The following is a 22,943-nucleotide window of genomic DNA, read 5'->3' on the forward strand; positions in this document are numbered from 1 at the left end:
TCACTTGCAGCCGCAAATGTTGTCACACTGCTGTTTATTCGTCCATAATGACTGCATTTCATTGACAGACAGTTGCGGTATCACAAAAGCATTTTTATCACAACCCTTATCACAGAACCATTCCTTGTTTTCAATATATCTTGTTCCAAGGGCACTTAACCATATTCCCATTGAAGTGTCCTCTCCTTGGAAAGGAAACAAGACTTCTGCATTTCTTGCTAACCAATCACTTATGTCCTTAGAAACAATGTTTCCAGATCCACAAGCAAACTGAGGGTACTCTGATGCTCGGTAAGTCTTTTCTGCCCATTTCCCCATCCTTTCAACAAACCAATTCTCTCTGAAATTTCCCCACCAGATTTTATTAACCTTTGGTATTGTGTCAAACAGTGTCATTATTTTTTCAACATCAACAAAACAGTCATCATCAGTTTTCATAACATACTGTGCATTTATTTCAGAATGAATCCATTGGTGAAAATGTAGCAATTTTAACGGAAGGTTACGATAGACATCTGTCACATTTACTAATAATATATCATTGTATATACTATTTTCTTTCTGTATCTGACAACTGATTTCTTCCTGATCAGCCTGGTGTTCTTCATTAAGTAATGCCTGACTATTCTGTACCATTTCCAACTCGTCTACATCATTTACTGCCATTAAAAGATTTCCTAGGAAAATTTTGTTTTCAGATTCCTGTTGAACATAGAACCCTTTCTCATCTATTGGTAATAATTCTACAGTTCCTCCAGAATTATTTATTGATACTAGGTTAGTAAGGCTACCAAGCAGTTTAGATCTAGTCTGTGCAGCTCCATCAAAAATAATTCTTAACGAACACTCATAATGTTTCGGAAGTAGAACATGACTAACTGACTGAAACCTGTAAGATACTGCAGTTATATCAGAGTTTGTTCCAGCACTTATTCCTGGATCCAGCAAACTAAATCTTGCTGATAGCACAGCAGCCTCGGTATTTTCATCATACAACTGCACAATGATTGGTTCCTCTGATAACGGAACTGCCACATGTAGACCAATTCTTTTAATTATAACTGAATGCCTTATGATGACTGAGGTATTCCAAATAATACTAAACCGTCTGTCCGTGTTCACATTTAAGTCACTCTCTTCTATATTTTTCAAAGAAACCAATGGAATATTTTGATTGTCATGTTTTAGATTAGTGGCATATGTGAAATTTAACTGTTCACATGAATATAAATCTTTTCTATTTTGAACATGGATATCACAACTCCTGCTTCCTATTATAAACTTATACAACACTTTTTCCAAAGCATGTCCTTTATGAATATCTTGGAGCCACGTGTCCCTCACTGCCTGTCTTTGTTCAAAATGTTCCCTGGCAGACAGTATACCAATGACAAGCTGTGTGTCTTCTTGCTTTCTTCCTGTATCATTATCTCCACATTCACAAGTTGAGTGCTCCAACATGTAAATATAAATCACAGGTGCAAGTACAGCCACAACAAGGACACCGACTGATGTACAACATAGTGCAGACGCCCCTGGCTTCATCTTTGGTTGCTTTCACATCACGGAAGGACTTTCACATCAAGGAAGGACTTTCACATCATGGAATGACTTTCACATCACGGAAAGACTTTCACATCACAGAAGGACTTTCACATCAAGGAAGGACTTTCACATCACTGTCACATCCTGAGAAATATGATGCAGTTGATGAAGTTAAAATCTCGATATTTAAATGGTAACAATTTTATAATCCAAACAGGCAATTCGAATAGTGTGATAAAAGACTTTTAACAAAAGTAAAATTTTGGTAAAACTAATCGTTTACAATAAAACAAGATGAGTTTTGCCTCATATTTCTCAACATAACATACTGAGCAAACACTCTACCCACTTCTTTCATCTCCAGCTAGTTTTCAAAGTCACAAAATAGAAGTACATATGACTATTTTCAAACATTGTGTATTGTGAATCATGTTTAAGTTTTACCTGGTTTAGTCACCAAAGCATAAATTTATACAAAGTAAGGCAATTTTGTCTGTAATATTACTGATAATGGTAGATTAGCATCTAACCATAAAAGCAGTATGAAGTAAAGACATATGTCAAACACCAGTTAGCAGGGTTGGCAAAAAGACGGGAAATACTCGTATTTCCCGGGACGACGGGAAATACTGGGGAATACTCTTCAGGCCTTACATTCGTTGTAAATTTGACCCAAAAATTTTATCATACTAACTTCAGACAAGATTACACTCCTTTCAAATAGTCCAATTATACACTCCAAAATACAGGGGAGGTGTTACTGCTAATTGGTGGATTATTGACAGATTCTATAATGATACAGAATATACAGTATAGCCCCAAGCACTATATTTAACTATCCTATTGCACATGTTTGTTGCAAATAAAGTAACAATACTTTGCTGTAAAATAATTCCCACCATTGTGATTTCACAAAACAGTGAAAGAAATTCATCAGTCAAACCTCTGAGTATTTATCCACTTTCTCAAAATACATGTAATTGCTTTTTATTTTTCAAAAGTACTTCATTCCACTTTTCATCCTGTGACAGTTAGCATTAATATGAAGCCCAAAGATTCTGTGTGGAATTTTTATGATATCATAGAATCTGATGATGGTTCAAAACAAAAAGCAAAGTGTAAAGACTGTGGATGTATTGTCAGTGCAAAGAGTGACAGATTAAGGACTCATAGAACTAAATGTGTCAAAGTGCTTCCAAAGCCGGATATTGATATTGACCATGTTAAGTTATCTCAGTGTGAACCATCATCAAGTACACCATCTAAGAAACGATCTTTCTTCGAGCCAGCAGTGTGGTGGCGTGCTGTGGAACGATCACAAACTGTGTGAACTAGCAAAAAAACTTCTGGTTATGCCAGCTAGCTCTGATGGCATTGAGAGTGTTTTCTAATTTTGCTGTCATTCAAACAAAACTTAGAAATAGACTTGGAGTGAAAAAAGCAGCAAAACTGGTGTTTTGCTTCCGCATGTTAAGGTCCAAAGAGGAATTGGACTGGTGATGAAGGCACTTTCATGGTCACCAGGGGTCTGACAGTGGAATATAATATGATTTTTGCCATAGTGTATGTATGCATGCAAATGCTTGTTATTTAACAGATATTTTGTGGGGTTTTTTTGTCAAAATTAACTGTTTTTTGCTGAAAATTTGAGTATTTCCCAGTATTTCCCACTTTTGCAATTTTTAGGAGTATTTCCCGGTACGGGAATTACCGGGAATTACCACCGGTAATTACCGCACCGGTAAATACCATGCCAACCCTGCCAGTTAGGGGTGTAAAAAAATTGCACACCACTCACCCTGCAGGACTAGTAGCCAGTAAAATCTACTCTCCCTTAGGGAACATTCACTCGCCCTAATAAAATTACAACTATCTTAATGACATCTTTAATACTGTCACTTTTATGAAAGAAGTATTGATGTATTAAACAAACAAATTTCAAATATAACACACAGTAGACAAATAAGATTCTCTTGTACACTACATTTCCATTTTAATTATATTCATTCAGCTTAAATTTTGTTTTCACAGCAGACATTTTTCTTTTTCTTTCACTGTATTTTTGTCATCTCCACCATCCAGTCGCTCTTCAAACAAGAGCTCGTCGAACACAAAATGCCCCCCTTGATGCATTCAGTAATTGCACAAGGAACAGAAATTATATGCTCACTGTAAACAAAAGTTTTACCGTTCTGGTTCAATCTGACCTTGACCTTTAACCTAACAAGAGCTCACAGAGTGATCTTGGCGCCCACCACTGAGCCATTTTTGAAAGTTCCAAATTTCAAGACTAGCTCAAGGTCAAAATCAAGGTCAAATTTCATATCGGTACACTGTGCATGTGGTCCAAATTTGAAAGCTGTGGCTTGAGAAATGTGAAAGTAGGTCACTAGATCAATTTCAAGGTCAAAGTTCATTTCGGTAGACAGAACTATGCATGTGCTTCAAATTTGGAGGATGTAGCTTGAGAAATGTGAAAGTAGGTAATAGGTAAAATTCAATGTCAAATTTCAATTCCGAACACAAAAATATGCATGCGGTCAAAATTTGAAGCTGTAGCTTCAGGAATGTTTAAGTAGGTCACTAGGTCAATCACAAGTTCAAAGTTCATTTCAGTACACAAAACTATGCATGGGGTTCAAATTTGAAGGCTGTAGCTTGAGAAATGTGAAAGTAGGTCACTAGGCCAAAATCAAGGTAAAATTTTATTTGGGTAAACAAAACTATGCATGTGGTCAAAATTTGAAGCCTGTACCTTCAGAAATGTAAAAGTAGGTCACTAGGTCAATCTCAAGATCAAAGTTCATTTCAGTACACAAAACTATGCATGTGGTTCAAATTTGAAGGCTGTAGCTTGAGAAATGTGAAAGTAGGTCACTAGGTCAAAATCAAGGTCAAATTTTATTTCGAAACACAAAACTGTGCGCATGGTCCAAATTTGAAGCCTGTACCTTCAGAAATGTGAAAGTAAAAAATGTAGGTCACTAGGTCAATCTCAAGATCAAAGTTCATTTCGGTACACAAAACTATGCTCGTGGTTCAAATTTGAAGGATGTAGCTTGAGAAATGAGAAAAAAAGGTCACTAGGTTAAAATCAAGGTCATATTTTATTTTGGAACACAAAACTAAGCATGTGGTCCAAATTTGAAGTCTGTAGCTTCAAAAATGTGAAAGTAGGTCACTAGGTCAATAAAAGGCCAAAGTTTGTGTGTGTGTGTTCGGGTTTAACGTCTTTCTCAACAATTTTTCAGTCATATGAACGACGGTGTCTACTTGTAGCAGTGAGCACAATGCTCAACTTTATAGTGCTGCCTCACTGCATTGATTGGCTAAGCGCTTTAAAATCACTTGTTACATCATCCGTTCCGTCCAATAGCACGCGCCAGTAAAGGTGGAGGATGGTGGGGGAAATATTTTTAAAATTTACTTGGAACTGATTTTCGTCTGTGTTAAGTGAAATATAAATATAACATTAGTGGTGAGTGTTAGTAAATATGTTTGTTTATCGGACTGTAGCAATTTTTTACCGACAATTTGCGTTCAAGAGTCATTTTACTGATGCATTCCGTGTGTACGAACGCGTGTAAATGGATCGAAATTTATTCATTATTGTGACATACAAATTAAGCTTGACAAAATGAACATCGTTTAAGGCATGGATTAAAGATGTGTGTTTTCATGAGTGGCAATGCATAGCCCTGTAATTCACAGAGAGAAACAATGGATGTAACGAAGCCTTTTAAAAATTTTGGGGGTTTTATAGAGTGAGATAGTTGAAGGGCCCATAGAGAGCAATTTCCCTGGTCACAGTTATATATCTATTGACCAATGTTTTTGCCCCCAGTGCCTTAGGGCTATTTATTATGCCATATTAAGGTGACCCACATGTGTCGGACCCCTTTGGTTCGAGCCCCAGTAGGGACCTTGGTATTTTCTCTCCCAGGGTTTACTTTAACTTTAACCAAGGTGAGGACGCGGAAGGATGCCAACGCCGGGGCGAGTAGGATAGGTCTCAATATACTTCGATTAGTCGATCTAAAAATGCTTCAAGTTAAATTTTCATATTTGTCTTATTCAGGTCTAGTATATTCCCCGATTGGTGCATCATGCACCGATCGGTGTATCATACACCAATTGGTGTATTCAGCGATACACCAATCGGTGTATCAACACGTAGGATGCTATTTTAAAACAAAATATTTCGAGAACCGGAAAAAACCGCATTCCGATACCTTCACATGTTGTTGATAAGATCGGCCATTTTCTGACGCCACAACACTTTTTCTGACAGACTGCTGCGTTTCTTGCGTTTTTTACATTGAATGCACTGTCACATAATTATAATTCATTGACAGGTAAACAAACACCATTTAAATACCCCAACAAATGTGATTTTTACCCACATTTCCTTCAAAAACATTTGCCTTAAACAATCGCAGCCATGTTAGATTCGGATCTACGCTTATAAAGCTACACAATTTTCCTAGCATCCCAAAATTTGAATGACATGCGTATTACCTTGAATATATATGGTGTACCTGTAGCGACATAATGAAATATGAAATAAATTTTCACAGTATCAGTTTTGAAACCTCGTAATGTTCAAACTTAATTTAACAGTTGTATTATCAATAAGAAGTGATAGGGGATTTATCACCGGCGCAAAGCGCCGGGGATGAAAATCCCCGAGACGGTAACGTCCGTATATAGATATTCGTCTTTGCTGTTTGCATATACTGAGGCAATTTTTTCACCTTTGATGGAGTGACCCCAAAAACAATATTTGACCCTAGGGGATGATTTGAACAATCTTGGTAGAGGACCACTAGATGATGCTACATACCAAATATCAAAGTCCTAGGCCCTGTGGATTTGGACAAAACGATTTTCCCTATATAAGTCAGGATGGAGCCACATTTGAACCTAGGGGTATAATTTAAACAATCTTGGTAAAGAAGATTTTCAAAGTTTTCGCTATATATAAACCATGTGACCCCCAGGGTGGGTCCATATTTTGACCATAAGGGGATAATTTGAACAATCTTGGTAAAGGACTACTTGATGATGCTACATACCAAATATCAAAGTCCTAGGCCAAGAAGATTTTCCCTATGTAAGTCTATATAAACCATGTGACCAACAGGGTGGAGCCACATTTGAACCTAGGGGTATAATTTAAACAATCTTGGCAAAGGGCCACTAGATAATGCTACATACCAAAGCCCTAGGACCTGTGGTTTTGAACAAGAAGATGTTCAAAGTTTTTCTCTATACAAGTCTATATAAATCATGTGACTCCCAGGGTGGGGCCATATTTGACCTAGGGAGATAATCTGAACAATCTTGGTAGAGGATCACTAGATGATGCTACATACAAGATATCAAAGCCCTAGGCCCTGTGGTTTTGGACAAGATTTTTAAAGTTTTTCCCTTTGGTTGCCATGGCAACCAGAGTTCTGAGAGGAATTTAATTCTTTGAATACTTTTTTAAAGAAAACCATCCAAAGAACATCCCTGGGAAGTTTCATCAAAATTGGCCTTGTAGTTTAGGAGATGTTGCTTTAAGGAAAATGTTGACAGACTTGCCACAATAGCTCAGCCTTGGGTTGGTATTCCGAAAATAAGTGTACTCTAATGCATGTGGACTGAAAAAACAGAAACAAGAAAAATGCTTTATATAAACTGATATTTTTATTCATTTTACTTGTGTACATATTTTGTACATATAAAGTATTATTATTACAACAAAACAGAATAGACATTTACCCTGTCTGACCACTCATTCTAAGCTAGTTTGAAAGATTTTAGTTCAAAGGTCTGTATGCACAAACTATATTTTCGATGCACATACAACACTGTGATACTAATCAATCAAATTTGGTACAAATAACAAAATGGAGTACAGATCATTGCAGTTCACACAAAAACTTTTTCTGTGAACATGTTTACATGTCATAATATCAATATCACTGATAAACTGTATAAAACTATAAAAAAAACTGGCTTTAAGATATTAAAACTTAGTAATAACACCAGTCTCAGAATGCAAGCTTCCCATTGGTCAGTATCAGGACTGTACTCAGAATCAACCAGTCAGATGTTGGGGGTAAGTGACTGCTTTTAGAACTCGGCTTTACAATCTGAAAGCCATGAAATGTAAAGAATGAACCAAACTAGTAATTTCTAAAACAATTAGGTTTGAAATTAAATCATTAAAAAAATCCCAGAAAACATAAATTATAATCAAACATTAAACTTTATCTAAGTATTATCCAAGGTACTACAAGAGGTACTGATTTGTCTAAATTCAAATGCTTTGTGATTATTTGTTCTAAAGGGGACTATTTCAACAGCAGTATTATGCCTCATACAGCTAGTATTGCAGCTCTGACAATTTATGCTCACCTGATATCCTTGCTATTGGCAAGCCAAAAATCTCAAAGGCAAGCCAGATCTTTCTGGCAAGCCAAGCTGAACAGAAAAGCCAAATCTTACAGTCAAGCCAGACATTCTTGGCAAGCCAAACTTTACTGACAAGCCATATATCTTACAGTCAAGCCAGCTATTTCTGGCAAGCCAACCTTACAGACAAGCCATATCTTACAGTCATGCCAGATATTTCTGGCTAGCCAAACTTTACTGACAAGCCATATATCTTACAGTCCAGCCAGATATTTCTTGCTAGCCAATCTTTACAGACAAGCCATATATCTTAAAATCAAGCCAGACATTTCTGGCAAGCCAAACTTAACTGACAAGTCATATCTTACAGTCATGACAGACATTTCTGGCAAGCCGAATTTAACTGACAAGTCATATATCTTCCAGTCATGCCAGACATTTCTGGCAAGCCGAATTTAACTGACAAGTCATATATCTTCCAGTCAAGCCAGACATTTCTGGCAAGCCAAACTGTAAAGACAAGCCAAGCCAAAGCTCACAGGCAAGCCATACCTTACAGGCAAACCAAATCTTTCAGTCAACCCACATCTCACAGACAAATGTAACATACCATATCTCAAACGTATTAATGTATACATATTTTAGTGGTGGTCACATTGCTATACAATGCCATATAATAACAGCCTGAATATTTAGAACATTTTACATGTATATACTTTGTAGAAATCAAATATTTACAGATATTGCACATAGAAAGACAAAATAAGTCTAAATAAATTTGACTAACAGTTTTCAAAGTCATTACATGTGTCCTTATTTCACCTTTTTATGTTGCTTCTTAAAATTTCTCTGAAGTCTGAAATAAGAAAACTATTTATTAACCAAGGTAGATCTTTTACTTATTTTTCTGCCAATCACAAAGGTAGGCTATTAAAATATTTACAATATTGGAACAAATATCAGATACTTTGGTTCCAAACCAAATTGTGTTAAACAAAATGAGAAACAGAGAAAAGTACTATAAATAAAATGACTTAAGAGGCTTTTCCCTTTAAAGAAGAAGTTCAAAATATTCCGAGGGAAATTTTTGACCTGAAAAACTAAACATCAATTTCATTCAGCCTTATCATAGATCAATGAACAGGAAAACAAAAATGAAAATGACAATTACTGTCAACATGAAAAACAATGAAATAAAATGATCTCAAGAACAATGTTATATTGAACAATCTTCAAAGATTTTAAAAATATAACAATGCAACTGATTTCACCTAACAAATCAACATCTTCTACCAAAATGCTGACAATCAATCTTTTTTAAGATGTTAAAACATATGCAGGACACTTCATTCTAATAAATATTAACTGTACTATGATTTTTTTAAGTTATAAAAACAAATAACAATAGACTACACTGTATTTTTAAATCATATTAAATATTTATACATGTATCCTACGATATTCAAGTTTACCCCTAGTCCAACAAGCTTGTTGATATTTTTTTCAAATAATAGCTTGTAAAAAGAATCTATTTTTCCTATCAGCATTAGCTGCATAGTCAGATACAAAAAACAACAAAGAACAAAAGTAGTTAACAGCAGCAAAATGAGTTGTTATACAAAGCAATTGTCATTTGTGAGGTAATTTACATTTGAAAAGTAAAGTATAATGCAATAAGATGAAAAGGGATGAGTTTTTCTAACTTCCTTAACAAAATGGGCAAAACCAAAGCTCAGTTAAGAGCATTAAGACATAAAAAGGCCAGACAAGCTTACTCTATTGGAAGCTCTTAACTGTAATGTATGGATTAGAAAAAAAAATATGGTTGTCAGTTCTGAGAAACAGAAAGGCTTTTCTTTTGTAATATTGTTTAGTATATGCCTTTATGCATAATAAAGACAAAGATATTTATGAAAATGCACATACGAGTGCAACTAAAAATAGCACTGGGCAGTGTACACACAGTACATCAATGTTTACTGACTCTGAAACTTGGATTATTCACATCAAATTTATTCCATTGTAATTTTGCTCAGCTGATTGTAGCTGCATAATGCACAGTCATGCACTATTTAATCAGATTTTGTTCCAGTGACAGAGCATGATGAAACTGTCATATTTGAAAGTCACCATCTAAATTTCCGACTTTAAATGTTGATGAACATGATTCCACTTTATAGATTTAGTCTAATATCTTTTATAATGATGGTACAAAACTGAATTACATAAGAAAATGAAGAGAAAAATGAATATCAAATGCTATTTCTTCTTTCAGAAAGATAATCAATAACAAATAAATAACAGACATTGATCTGTACACTATATATCTACACTACCAGTATGTTTTTGTACATGTGTGGTACATATAGCTTGCGAGTTTGAAATAAAGAATGGAAGATGAAACTGACAAATCTCAGATAATGTGAAATTACTCACAATTACTGCAAAATCATTAATATTAAATTCTGAGGGTGACTAATTTTTAGGGCTGTGTATCGACTGGAATTATCGATAAATAAAAATGATTGATATTCAATATATTGTATGATATTCCTATACTTAGATGTATGTGTCACCGAGTTGCACTTTTTCATATGCATTTTAAAAATAACATGTATTTTCTTGATTAGTGAAGAATTCTGATATTCTTATTTTTTAATCCTAATACTGTGCAGACAAAATGTTAGCCAGCCTCTCTTTCGAATCACATAGTTACAACACCAATATCAACAAGATTAAACCTATCACTAATATTGTTTTTTGTTGACTTCAATTAATGAAACTGAAATTAATGTAAGTAAAAAAACAAATAATGAGTGTATTTAATGGTATTTTTCCATACATAAATTAGGTGATACGTTCTCCCGCAACATAAAATTACCAGCATGAGGTTTTGATTTCCTTGGTGGGTAAATTCCTGTCAGTGCATGAATGAAAATAGATAACATTGAAAAAAGTGTTTCCTTAACTTGTGCGCTTAATTTACATAATTATGACATGTCATGATCATCAACAGGTGTCTTTGAAATTAACAATCAAAACATACATGATCTTGTGTATAGAAAAAGTTAAAAATGCAATTACTGTTGCTTGCAAAAATACACTAAAATGACAGCCGGAATAGATTACAAAAACATACTTTTTGGTTCAATCCTTTTAATTATTTGATATTTTCACCGATACGACAACCTTCAATAAGATATATCAATCAAACCTATAATACCAGTATTTGATTTATATTGGAAACTAGTACACACCCCTACTAACCTTTGTAGATTCCCATAAAATAACTGTTTCAGCTAAAACCAAGAAATTTTGTGCCTGTGAAATTAAATGATTTTGAAGCATGTTAACATGTATAGAGGGAGAAACTTACTGGTTAGTATGATCATCAACAAGCAATAATGATGATAATGCTTACTTTAATTAGGAATGTTCTCTACATACTACACTCTCTACTGAAACACATTGTCCAAACTGGTAAACTATCATGTCATGTAAATATATTTTTCTACCTTTAATACATTGTTCAAACTGAGCCTGGCTGTTATCAAATGTTTACTGTTTATCCTGCACATTCATCAAATAAACCTTTTATATATTTGAATTTTTTAATTATTTTTGGCAACTAAGAGAGGAAAGTATGATTAACTGATATAAAATTAAAACAAGAAATGTCCAGAAAATGCCCATGTACCCCTTAGTGTATATTAAAGTATTTGGTTCAGCCTAATTTTACCATGACAATCAGCAGAACATTCAAGAAAAGTCTCACACCTAAACAAAATAACTTTATACTTGCAATAGTGATTATACTGGCAAAAAGGTATTCATACAGAAACTTCAGCTGTTCCAAAAATAGCACCTTAAATAATTGTAATTTATGATACTGTACATAGTATTAGACATTTCCATCTGTTTCAAATAGAGAAATGAGCCGTGCCATGAGAAAACCAACATAGTGGGTATGCGACCAGCATGGATCCAGACCAGCCTTCGCATCCGCGCAGTCTGGTCAGGATCCATGCTGTTCGCTTTTAAAGCCTGTTGGAATTGAAGAAACTATTAGCGAACAGCATGGATCCTGACCAGACTGCGCGGATGCGCAGGCTGGTCTGGATCCATGCTGGTCGCATACCCACTATGTTGGTTTTCCCATGGCACGGCTCAAATGCTGTTTTAATGTTACAAATAAAGCCAGAAATGTAATAAAACTTCCCTTGAATGATTATTGCACCTTCAAATATTGTCATGATCATTTTGTATAATGAGATATTGGTGTAAATGTCTGATTGTTTCAACCTAACAACATATATGACTCATCCTAGCTTTTTCTCTAACATAATCAAAATGAAAATATATTAAAACAGGATTGTACAGAACACATGAAAGACCTTTAATCTTGCTTTAAAAATTTTAGCATTTGTTTAGAATTTTTTTTTAAAGTTTTATCAACATTTTAATAAACAAGAAGATTGTGTGAGCCTTTGTACTTAAGTGCACCATATCACTTTCATGACATTGACTTTAATTTGAATAATAATGAATACACATTTCTGAAACACACAAAAAATCATATGAAATAAGAGATGCAGCAAAAAATATCTGTAGTAAATGTCGAGATTTAAATTTATGACAGGAGAAGTCCCTGTTCCAGACATGCAACATTGAAAACCAACTTACTTCTTTTTACTTGTATCTTTAATGTGAAGAGCCAATTTTGCATTAAAACACTTTTTTAAAAACTACAAAAATACATCTATTACAATACTAAAGATTTTTTAAAACAAAATCTTTGTTTTGTAAACAATAAGCATGCACAGTTCATCTAATTACTAAAAATATACAAAATATATCACAATCAATACTGATTTAAGACATTAAAACTGTTTTTTATTAACATGGTATTAATTATCAAATATTTCTGCTAGCTACAGGGACAGCCTGTCTGTACTTACACACTATCCAAAATGAGTCATTCAAATACTAGATAATCATTAAGGAAATGACTTATTAATTAGCTGGTATTATAATAAATCTGGAAGAAATTGTTTGGTAATCAAAAAACTCATTTATCAAGACAGCCAAATTCATTTTCTATTACACTTATTAAAGTTATTCTGTAGTATGTGGTTCTGCCTTATTTTTGCTTCTATCTATGAAGATACCTTTATGAAAGAGTAAGTTTTGTAATAAAACAATCAAAAATGATTTTTTTTTTCAATTTTCTTTACCGCATGCTTATAAAATTTGTTCCACAAAATAAACTACCTTTTATCTATGAGAATTTTTTGATTCATCTCATGATCTGTACGTTCCGTGTCATACAACTTTAAATCTTGGAAGATTCTAACAGCTGAATATAACCTCATCCCCACACAACCCACAGGCAACTTAGACAGTATTTAAAAATAAAGATATCCTGCAACCTTCAGCAAACCAGTAAACTGTTGCACTGCTTCATCACATTTTGGAATATGACCATGGCTGTGGAGAGCAAATAAACTTACTACAGCTGTCTGTTTATGCTCATTCCCATTCATTAGCATATGAAATGACTCAATTTATACTTTGACAAATAGTTAACATTCAGTTCTACTAAGCACTAATATCTTCATTGTTACATACATTACGATTAACTTAAACTTCAAATATTTTTCCTATTCAAATATTTTGTAAAATGAACCTAAACACAACTGAAGAACCTTCTTCATACTAATTATTTCACAAAAAAAAAATGATTTTACGAATGCACTTTTTCAGCAATATCTTAAGAGGTAATCTAATAAAATAAATGCTTGATAAACAAGAACACCAATCAAGCACCAACTGTATCAACATATATAGAAGGCAATGGTTATCCTGTATTTTGTAGAGATAGGTTCTAAAGTTTTCAATGATAATATTACATTAAATAAAGTCTAGAAAATAATTTCCAAGTCCTTGAAATAACTAAAAATGATTTCACAAATGTGGAGTTTATGATAGTTTTGTTAATATCAATAACAGAAGTTTTAATTTTTAATTTAAAGTTGTGATCCACAAAGAATGACAACTCTTGCCTTAAGCTAGTACTTATAAGTTGAGATCTATAAGTTTACTTCCCTTGCAATTACACAATTGAGTGGAAAATGAAAACTGTTTTCTACACAATATCTTACATTTTTGCACAAAAAAATCATTAAGGATTTATTCATTTGTGTTTGATTTACCCCTCAAGACATGGTTCCTATGATTCTGTCAACTTACATATGGTAAAAAATTAACTTTTAACAAGCCAATAATAAAACGAAGTACCAGTAGGTAAATATTACAGCAGATAATACAGTTTTGCTTGTATCAAAATGTCACAATAGATCTACTTTTTGTAATACAGAACACCTGGTAGGATTAGCAAAGGTGCAATTATATTGATCTCTATTTCCTATGCCTATATTTTGTATAATAATTTCTGAATTGTTCTTTGTCTATTGTTTACTGGTAATAATACATATATGGTGTTTTCAGTAATACATGTATTACATGTTAAAACAACTGTCTTTTTGAACATTTTTTGTTGAAATAAAACACCTTAATTTTATTACTGTTGTCTGTATTTAAAAGAAAATAATGTTAAAGCTTTAAAATGGTAAGTTTAAGTTAACATAACCTATATACACAAGCAGGTCTCTAATAGGTGAAAATCAAGTCATTAAAAAAAGATAAAATAGTACTTTAACAGACAAACTTTTCAAAATTATGTTTTAACGGTCATTTCAACTTTGCTATTACAAGTTAGGACATCATATGCTTTCATATAAGAATGCTGGAGACAAAAATAATAATAATGAAGAACTTAGCCATATTTCTACCCTAGAATAGCAATATTGCAAAATATTATTTGATACAAATGTTACAACAATCTGTAACTATCTCTTAGAAATAAAATCACAGTCTAAATTATACTTGTGGAACCAAGTCTGTCCATTCTTGCGGAACCAGCTGCTCCACTTGACTTGTTGGTTAACAACTTGTAGTAGTCAACCTAACCATTTAAGTCTATGCTCTTATGTAAGTAAGTATAAACATTTGTTTATAATTAATTTTTGTATTTTTTTTTTCTACAAAAGTTAATTTGACTGGCACAAAAGGCTGTCTCAATGGTTCTGTTATTTTTGATTCTCTTGGAATATCATTCTCTCCTATTAGTCCACATCACAATGAAGATTGCAGTTTCAACAATCTTACAGTTTCCTTCAACGCAGAATAATATATATAACTTAGACGTCTATTCCTTTCGAGTATGGACTTGGAAACATAACATAGAAAATGTGCTTCAAACTGCTATTTTCTTTAAAACCTTTCAATGCACATATTCTGCATCATACTTTTTCTGCTCGTTCCTGATATAATAATGCAGTCTAGCACCTATGTGTGCACTTCCAACTTTCAAAAATAACAGGTTAATTTTGATGTCTCTGATGTTATTGTCATTATCATGACGGCAAGTCGAAGTTTTTCAATACCCATACTGATGATTGCTGTGTGCTTGCTGAGGATGATGATGACATCGTGAAACGGACGAAATGTCTGAATAAAAGTCTGAACTATGTTTTGTGGATGCTTTATCCATAGATCTATTGGGCGGACCTTTTGGAGGTAAAATATGAGGATACTGAACAGCAGGAGTAAAGTTTTCACGCTCCTGCGTTGGTACTGCATTAAAGCGAGTGTTTCTACGAGCATTTGAATTATTATTACACCTTTTTCTCTTTTTTAGAATAAATATAGCGAGCGTTACTAACACTATTGCCACGCAAGCTGGGATTGCAATGATTAATGGCAGACTGCCGTTCCCCACCTCTTCACTACTACTTATTTCCGACCTCGGTCTTTGGTGCGGATCCGATGACAAACCTGGACTGTTTGACAAACTTGGATTGTTTGACAATGGAGTACCGGAATCATCTGAAATGAATAAAGCACTTTGTTTAGCTACTAATTACACTATACTAAAATGAACACGAAAGGCTCTTGTTTAGCTAAGTATGATCGTAGTGATTAATTTACTTATTTGAGCCATGCCATGAGAAAACCAACATAGTGGTTTTGCAACCAGCATGGATCCAGACCAGCCTGCACATCTGCACAGTCTGGTCAGGATCCATGCTGTTCACTAACGGTTTCTCTAATTACAAAAGGCTTTGAAAGCGAACAGCATGGATCCTGACCAGACTGCGCGGATGCTGGTCGCAAAGCCACTATGTTGGTTTTCTCATGGCGTGGCTCATTTATTTTTTGTTGTGTTTAGAATCACACTGACACAATTTACATTGACACAATTTAGGTCATATGACAATAAATTTCAGCTTCTGATGGTTAAGGAAGACCCCAGATGTCCCTCCGGGCAATTTATTACATCTTAGGTTAGCTGCTACAATTTCATTTTAGCTTAATTCTATAGTAATTCTATAGAAAGCCTGCATTTAATATCTAAGTCATTCCTGAGTCTGTTTCCTGGGAAAACCAGTACAAGTGTATGAGGAGGTGCAACTGCAGCATGGTTTTCCAACCCCAGTCCCCTTGGTTGAGCAGATGATGCCTATTACCAACCAAATACTGTAAAATCAGATAATGTTGGAGGCTTAAAACATTTTTAAAATCAGTGTTTCTTTTTTCAGAGGTACTGTGGCAGCACCTTTTAAGAGGGGAAAACTGCATCATAACTAAAATATGGGGAAAATCAGATCATAATGAAAATAGTTTTTGTCATAAATATTGTTACAGTCCAGAAGAAAATGAGTTAAAAGCTCAACCCCTCTCCCCCATTTTAAATGGCATGGTTTAAAGATGTTTTCATTTGAAAACTGGACAACATAAACATTTTTTTTTCTGAAGTGAAGTATTTGTCATAAACTGAGAAAACAACAGTATACTTTTGGGAGAGGGAAATGGTGCAGAATTTCCGTGCCCAAAACAGCCAAGGAAAACTGTAATTAATTTGGATGGTAGAACATTCACTATACATGGCCAATATGAGAAACATAGTTATAAGTCTATTTAGAAAAATAATAGCACTCATTGAAATACAGATGGGTAACAAATACAGTAAAAACTAGAAGATGCTTTTGTAGAAAAGCACATGTCTCCCCCAATGCATAGTAGTAACAGGCAAGAAGTCAATAGGGGACAGGAGCAAAAGTCCAAAAGACATCAGGTTGTCTGCAATAGGGATCATCTACTCAGCATGTCCAATCATCCAAAGATGTTTGAACATTCTGGGCCTAGTGGTTCTAAAGTTATGGATTGGAAATGGTCTTCCATGTTCTAGCCCCTGTGACCTTGACCTTTGATCAAGTGACCCCAAAATCAATAGGGGTCATCTACTCAGCATATCCAATCATCCTATGAAGTTTCAACATTTTAGGACAAGTGGTTCTCAAGTTATTGATTGGAAAGAGTTTTCCATATTTAGGCCCCTGTGACCTTTGCTCAAGTGAACCCAAAATCAAGAAGGGTCATCCACCCTACAAGTCCTACCACCCTATGAAGTTTCAAGGTTCTGGGTCAAATGGTTCTCAAGTTATTGATCAGAAACGGTTTTCCAATGTTTGCCCCCCTGTGACCTTGAACTTTGATCAAGTGACCCCAAAATCAATAGGGGTCATCTACTCTGCATGTCCAATCATCCTCTTAAGTTTCAAGATTCTGGGTCAAGTGGTTCTCAAGTTATTGATTGAAAATGGTTTTCCATGTTCAGGTCCCTGTGACCTTAACCTTTGATGGAGTGACCCTAAAAACAATAGGGGTTATCTACTCCATAAGCCCTACCACCCTATGAATTTTTAAGGTTCTAGGTCAAATTGTTCTCCAGTTATTGATCAGAAATGAAGTGTGATGGATGGACAGATGGCAGGACAGGGCAAAAATTATATGTCTCCCCCAGAGGGAAGGAGACATAAATATATCTCTTGCAAAAAATCTGGTTTTACAGTAATATACAAACCATTCATACTTCCTCTATTAAAGAGAGCATTACCTGCTACAATGGTAAGGAAGGCACTTCGAAAGCTATATCCCATCGTATTGGCACCAAGGCATATATACATGCCTACATCTGTCCCCAACACATTTTTTATCACAAGTTTATTCACATAGAATCCTTCATTGTCTTTGTACACCTCGCCGGTTTTCAGCACCACAAACTTCTGTCCTTTCACTTCTATAATGTTTGTACTATTCACAGTTGCTTCCAACTCCTTATCTAACCGTTTTAACCACTGAAATCATTAAAAGACAAGAGGCATTAATATAAATATTTTAAGTAATACAAATTGCTTTGAAAAATACAATGTCTGCCCTATTTAAACAAAAGAGTTGATTGCTAAGAATTATTTTGCTACAGCACAAAGAAATGTTGGCCTTAGACTGACTCTACAAAAGGCTGTGTTCTTCATATCATCTCATTATGGCAAATCAAACGCCACCTAACGGCAAACTGAATTTCATTGCTTACATTATAACTAAAGTTGCAATACAGTAAAAAGAAATATTATTTAGTAGTTTTTTTTTTTTTACTCATGTTACAATCAAGTTATAAAATAACTTACTACTAAGAACTGAATTTTGTAAAATAAATGTCAAAAATGTAACTTGGATTGTTTGTATATAAGCTTAATCATAGTCGCCACCGGTAACCCATACAGGCGACTCCTACAGAAGACGCTCAAATTCCAGAAGCTTCCTTGGTTCTTTAGTGTGCCAGGTGTAAAGCACCCATACATGGGGACTCTTATCCCAGTGATAGTAATTTTTAGTTGGAAGAGCAGGGGCTCTGGTTTTGTAGTCAGACAGTGTTACCACTGAACCACTGCTTCCGCTCTATGCAACTCAGATGAAAACTCAACCCAATTTATAAACAGTGGCAGTGTTTACATATTCAAACGGGGAAGCAACACTGTATTGTAGTATGTACTGATAAATAACATGTTTTCATACTTTATTAACAGCAAACGAGTCATCCTACAGCTTGAGATGTAAGACTTTCATAATCTGTCACTGGTTGTAGATGCACATTGGAATATCCAGTTCAAGGGTAACTTTTGGCCGTAATGAGGCTCTGCTGAGTTTATCGACAAATCATTTACCTAAGAGCTGGATATTGCCATCTGCACCTACAACCTGTGGTAGATTATTTTTCTTGCATAATTATGGTATTTTACCAAATCATAAAATGAAATACTTCTTGGTAGTACTCTGTCTCAAAGTAGCATATCTAAACGTGCGGGAAATTAATGTCTGTAAACAGAAATGATATCACAATGTTTTCAATTAAGCACAACAACTTCTGGTTTAATTTTATTGTTTGTAGCAAAATGTTATGATTTTTCCTAAAAAGAACTAATTTTGAATCAAGAAATATACTATTAGCCTAGTATTTGGTACAAATGGCAACCGCCAAGGTATTTAATTTTTATTGCATTTAACAAAAACATGTATAAATATAGCGTCGATGCACAAATCGTTAGTTGTCAATAACAGCATCAGAGTCATCTGGCATGGTGGGTGCCAGATAGGTCTTGCTGGTATGGGTGAAATCACCGGAAATGTCAGTCCGGTTTGCAAGAAAAAAATTTCCGGCATCTGCGAATATACTGGACGTCCTGCCTGGTATGCAAGAACCATAGTTTCTGTTGTAGATTTTTGACATCTTAACCAAATATCATACCTGTATATGTGGCTGAACCTGACTTTTCACTTTACACTGAAATGAGGCATAACCTCCCAGCGTTACTGTCTCGTTCAAGGGGTGAGGTCCTATCAATACTGGCTTGGTTTTCATCTGACCTGGAAACAAAAAATTGTAATATATTACATCTACAATAAAAGTATTTCAAAATAAATCTTAACATGATGTTTAATATCCAAAATAGTGCAGATATCCAGCTCCTGTTCAAGCGAAAAAGAAAAATAATAAATTTCCACGCATGGCATGCACTATGTAAGCACAACATGCAACAACATAAAACTGAACTAAATACTGAGCAGTTATTTCATTACACAGTATACAAAACAGCAAATAAAAGAGCTGAGTACAGAACATTGTGTGTCATCACACTGAAAGTACCATCTGGCAGCATGTTTTTTAGAATCTTTTTAGAGAATAAATTTGAATATTTCGTTAATGTTGAATTTGAATAAAAAAAAGATTTTCGAACACTCTGAACAGGCAATTATTGTCCTTTTCGGCAAGATAACTTTAAAATATCAAAATTACGTTATTCAATTAAATTTTCTTTTAAATTGACCCCTAGATAGATAACATGACCATTAGCACCAATCATGAATCAGGTTTTTATTCAGGAGTTATGATAAAAAAAAACTAATTTCATGCAATTTTAAACCTCATTTAGAAAATCATTTAATAAACCATGAAAATCTTGCATACTGTAACAGTGTTTATAATATTTATATTTTTATTCTATAAAGTTAAAAAAAAAGCTGTTATCTTGTCTCAAGCATGCAGGCATTAGTCAGAAAACTACCTAAGTTAACATTTAAACAAGGCAATACAGATCCATTATCTCATACATTTCAAATCACATCAACAAGACAAATTTCCATTTATGGATATTAAAGGTGCTTTATCATATTTTATCTCTACATGTACATTCGGTCGCAATCAACCTGCAAATCAAGTTATGTAAGGCCAGGCAAATTTCTGTTTTTTCTATGTCAGGTTTTTAATGCCATATACTTGTGAATGCCTTTTATTGTAGAAGAAGCAAGAGGACCATGATGGTCAAGACTATCACTCACTAGAGTTTCACCATTCATACAAGTATAAGACAAATTACTTTGAAAACAGGCCTACAGATTCAGCGGGGAATATTTTCAAAGTTTCCATTGAGCTGTTGGAAGATTTTTCTATTTTTAGTTCTAGTGCCCAAGTGTTTTTGTGTGTGTGTTTTTGTTTTTGTTTTTTTTGAAAATTTTGAACAATATAAACACACTTGGTAGAAGGTCACCTAAGGAACATTTCTGTGCAATTATTTCGAAACCAGACCAGTTGTTAAGGAGATTTTTTTTTAATATTCAGCTCTGGCAGCCATGTTTTTCTGATAAATTCAAATAAATTGATTAATCTTAGTAATGGGTCACCCAAGGAACATTTGCATAAAATTATTTTGAAATCTGGCGTTTCTGAAAAGAAGATTTTTGAGTTTCCACAATATTCATAAAGGGAAAAGTGACTACATACTGTGGCGGTCATGTTTTTTTGACATGTCATTCAACAATCTTGGTAGAGGGTCACCCAAGGAACACTTGTCTGAAATTATTTCATTATCAGCTTGCAATTCAATAGCAGATTTCATTTGAAGATTTTATATTTTCAACCAAGCAAAATAGTTTGAACAGTTTTGAAAGAGGACCACCCAAGGAACATCCTGACCAAGTTTCATCAATTCCCACTGAATGGTTTCAGAGGAAATGTTGCTTGGAGGAAAGTGTGGATGAACAGACGGACAATTGACTGTGAGTGATTACATAGCACTTCATGCTCAAGTGAACTAAAAAAGCCGTCAGAAGACCAGTTTGCTGTCCATTTCCTCTTTAATGGAACTTCCTTCAAGATGTAAACAAGTAAAACAAAGAAATTACTTGGAATGTCCTTATGCAAGTTTTCATTAAAATCATTAACCAATCTATTGTTGTCTGCAATAATTAATGTCATCGTTACAGAATGATTATAAACACTGTATTCTGCATTTGGCTAGTCCAGGTTATAAAATTGGCAACAGCAATCTGTTTTACAGATTTTCTGCAGGCTTACAATACATTATAGAAGCAAAAATTGACATAATTACAGTTAAATGGTAATGAAATTGGTAATTAAAAGTTATGCAATGCTTCATTTATCTAAAATTATGTGACTTTTTTTTTCATTTTTCAATAGGATTTGCTATAACACCTGTCAATATTTTAATCTAAACAGAACAATTCTGTGTGTGTTTGTAGATTTTCAAAGTTACCTGAGAATACTGTTATTAAATTTTGTTTGCATAATGTCATTGGTCAGTCAAATATTATCAAGGTTTTGGTTGATTGACCAACTCATTTTTTGTTTACAACAGTTACTGTTATCTTTGGAAGCATTTATCACGAAACATGAGGCAAATAGTGACAACTGCTATGTCTGGAAACTTTGGATTTAAGCATGTTTTCTTTTAGTACATTGTATTCACGTTTTGGCCATAGCTCCAAACCCTTATATTGTTTTTGATAATTTTGCATCCCTGAATTAGTACATACAGGGAAAAGTGACCACGCCCCCTGGCAGCCATGCTTTTAGACGAATCGTAATAATTTGAACAATCTTGACAGAGCGTTACATAATCCATTCAGGTGAAATTATTTTGAAATTGGACCAGCAGTTTAAGAAGAGATGTTGTTAGAAGATTTTTCTACTTTTAGCTCTGGCGGCCCCTATGTGCAACCAAGCGGGCCCATTTGAACAACTTTGAAAAGAGCCGCGACCACCCAAGAAACATCCCTGCCAAGTTTCATCAACTTCCATCCAATGGTTTCAGAGGAGATATTGTTTGAAGAAAGTGTGGACAGACAATGAACAGATGGCTGGACACCGGACGGTAATCGATCACAATAGCTCACCCTGATCACTTTGTGCTCAGGTGAGCTAATAAAACAACTGTATTGAATATTCACAAGAAGTGTCTGAGACCATGAAGTAATGTAATCTGCAAAATTGGTATCACAGATGAAATTTAGCCATAAATTTATGTGCTTAATAGGTTAGCCATAAATTTATGTGCTTAATAGGTTGTGGTCAATCCCATTAGTGTCTAAAGGGGTAGTGGTAATTAACAAACAAAAATCTTTAAGCTGTTTCAGCAAGTTATATACCGTAGGTTACAAGAAAATGTATTGTCAGGATATCATGTACATGTACTACATTTTCAAGCACAAGACGCTAAAGCCCTCTACAGACGGTAGGT

At 34.3% G+C, this 22,943-nt stretch overlaps 2 protein-coding genes across 5 annotated transcripts in view; both read right to left on the reverse strand.

The window, feature by feature from the left end:
* LOC123546429 (UDP-GalNAc:beta-1,3-N-acetylgalactosaminyltransferase 2-like) lies at positions 1-1,545 on the reverse strand. Its single transcript, XM_045332682.2, has one exon. The coding sequence runs from the start codon at positions 1,543-1,545 to the stop codon at positions 1-3; it is 1,545 nt and encodes a 514-aa protein (XP_045188617.2).
* A 12,837-nt stretch (positions 1,546-14,382) lies between these two features.
* LOC123547673 (fibroblast growth factor receptor-like 1) overlaps positions 14,383-22,943 on the reverse strand; it is a 100,041-nt gene continuing 91,480 nt past the window's right edge. For all 4 annotated transcript variants that reach the window (XM_053550786.1, XM_053550787.1, XM_053550788.1 and 1 more), the window contains 3 exons: positions 19,655-19,773; positions 17,966-18,206; positions 14,383-15,894 (listed from right to left, as the gene is read on the reverse strand). In XM_053550786.1, coding sequence (XP_053406761.1) covers positions 15,446-15,894; positions 17,966-18,206; positions 19,655-19,773 — 809 coding nt within the window. In that variant the 3' untranslated portion in view covers positions 14,383-15,445. The remainder of the gene's footprint in view (positions 15,895-17,965; positions 18,207-19,654; positions 19,774-22,943) is intronic.

This window comes from Mercenaria mercenaria, chromosome 9 (assembly GCF_021730395.1).
Source record: "Mercenaria mercenaria strain notata chromosome 9, MADL_Memer_1, whole genome shotgun sequence".
NCBI lineage: Eukaryota > Metazoa > Mollusca > Bivalvia > Venerida > Veneridae > Mercenaria > Mercenaria mercenaria.

What these genes read in the sequence shown, in the direction of transcription:
- LOC123546429 (XM_045332682.2), bottom strand. Translation starts at nt 1,545, where the DNA reads ATGAAGCCAGGGGCGTCTGCACTATGTTGTACATCAGTCGGTGTCCTT.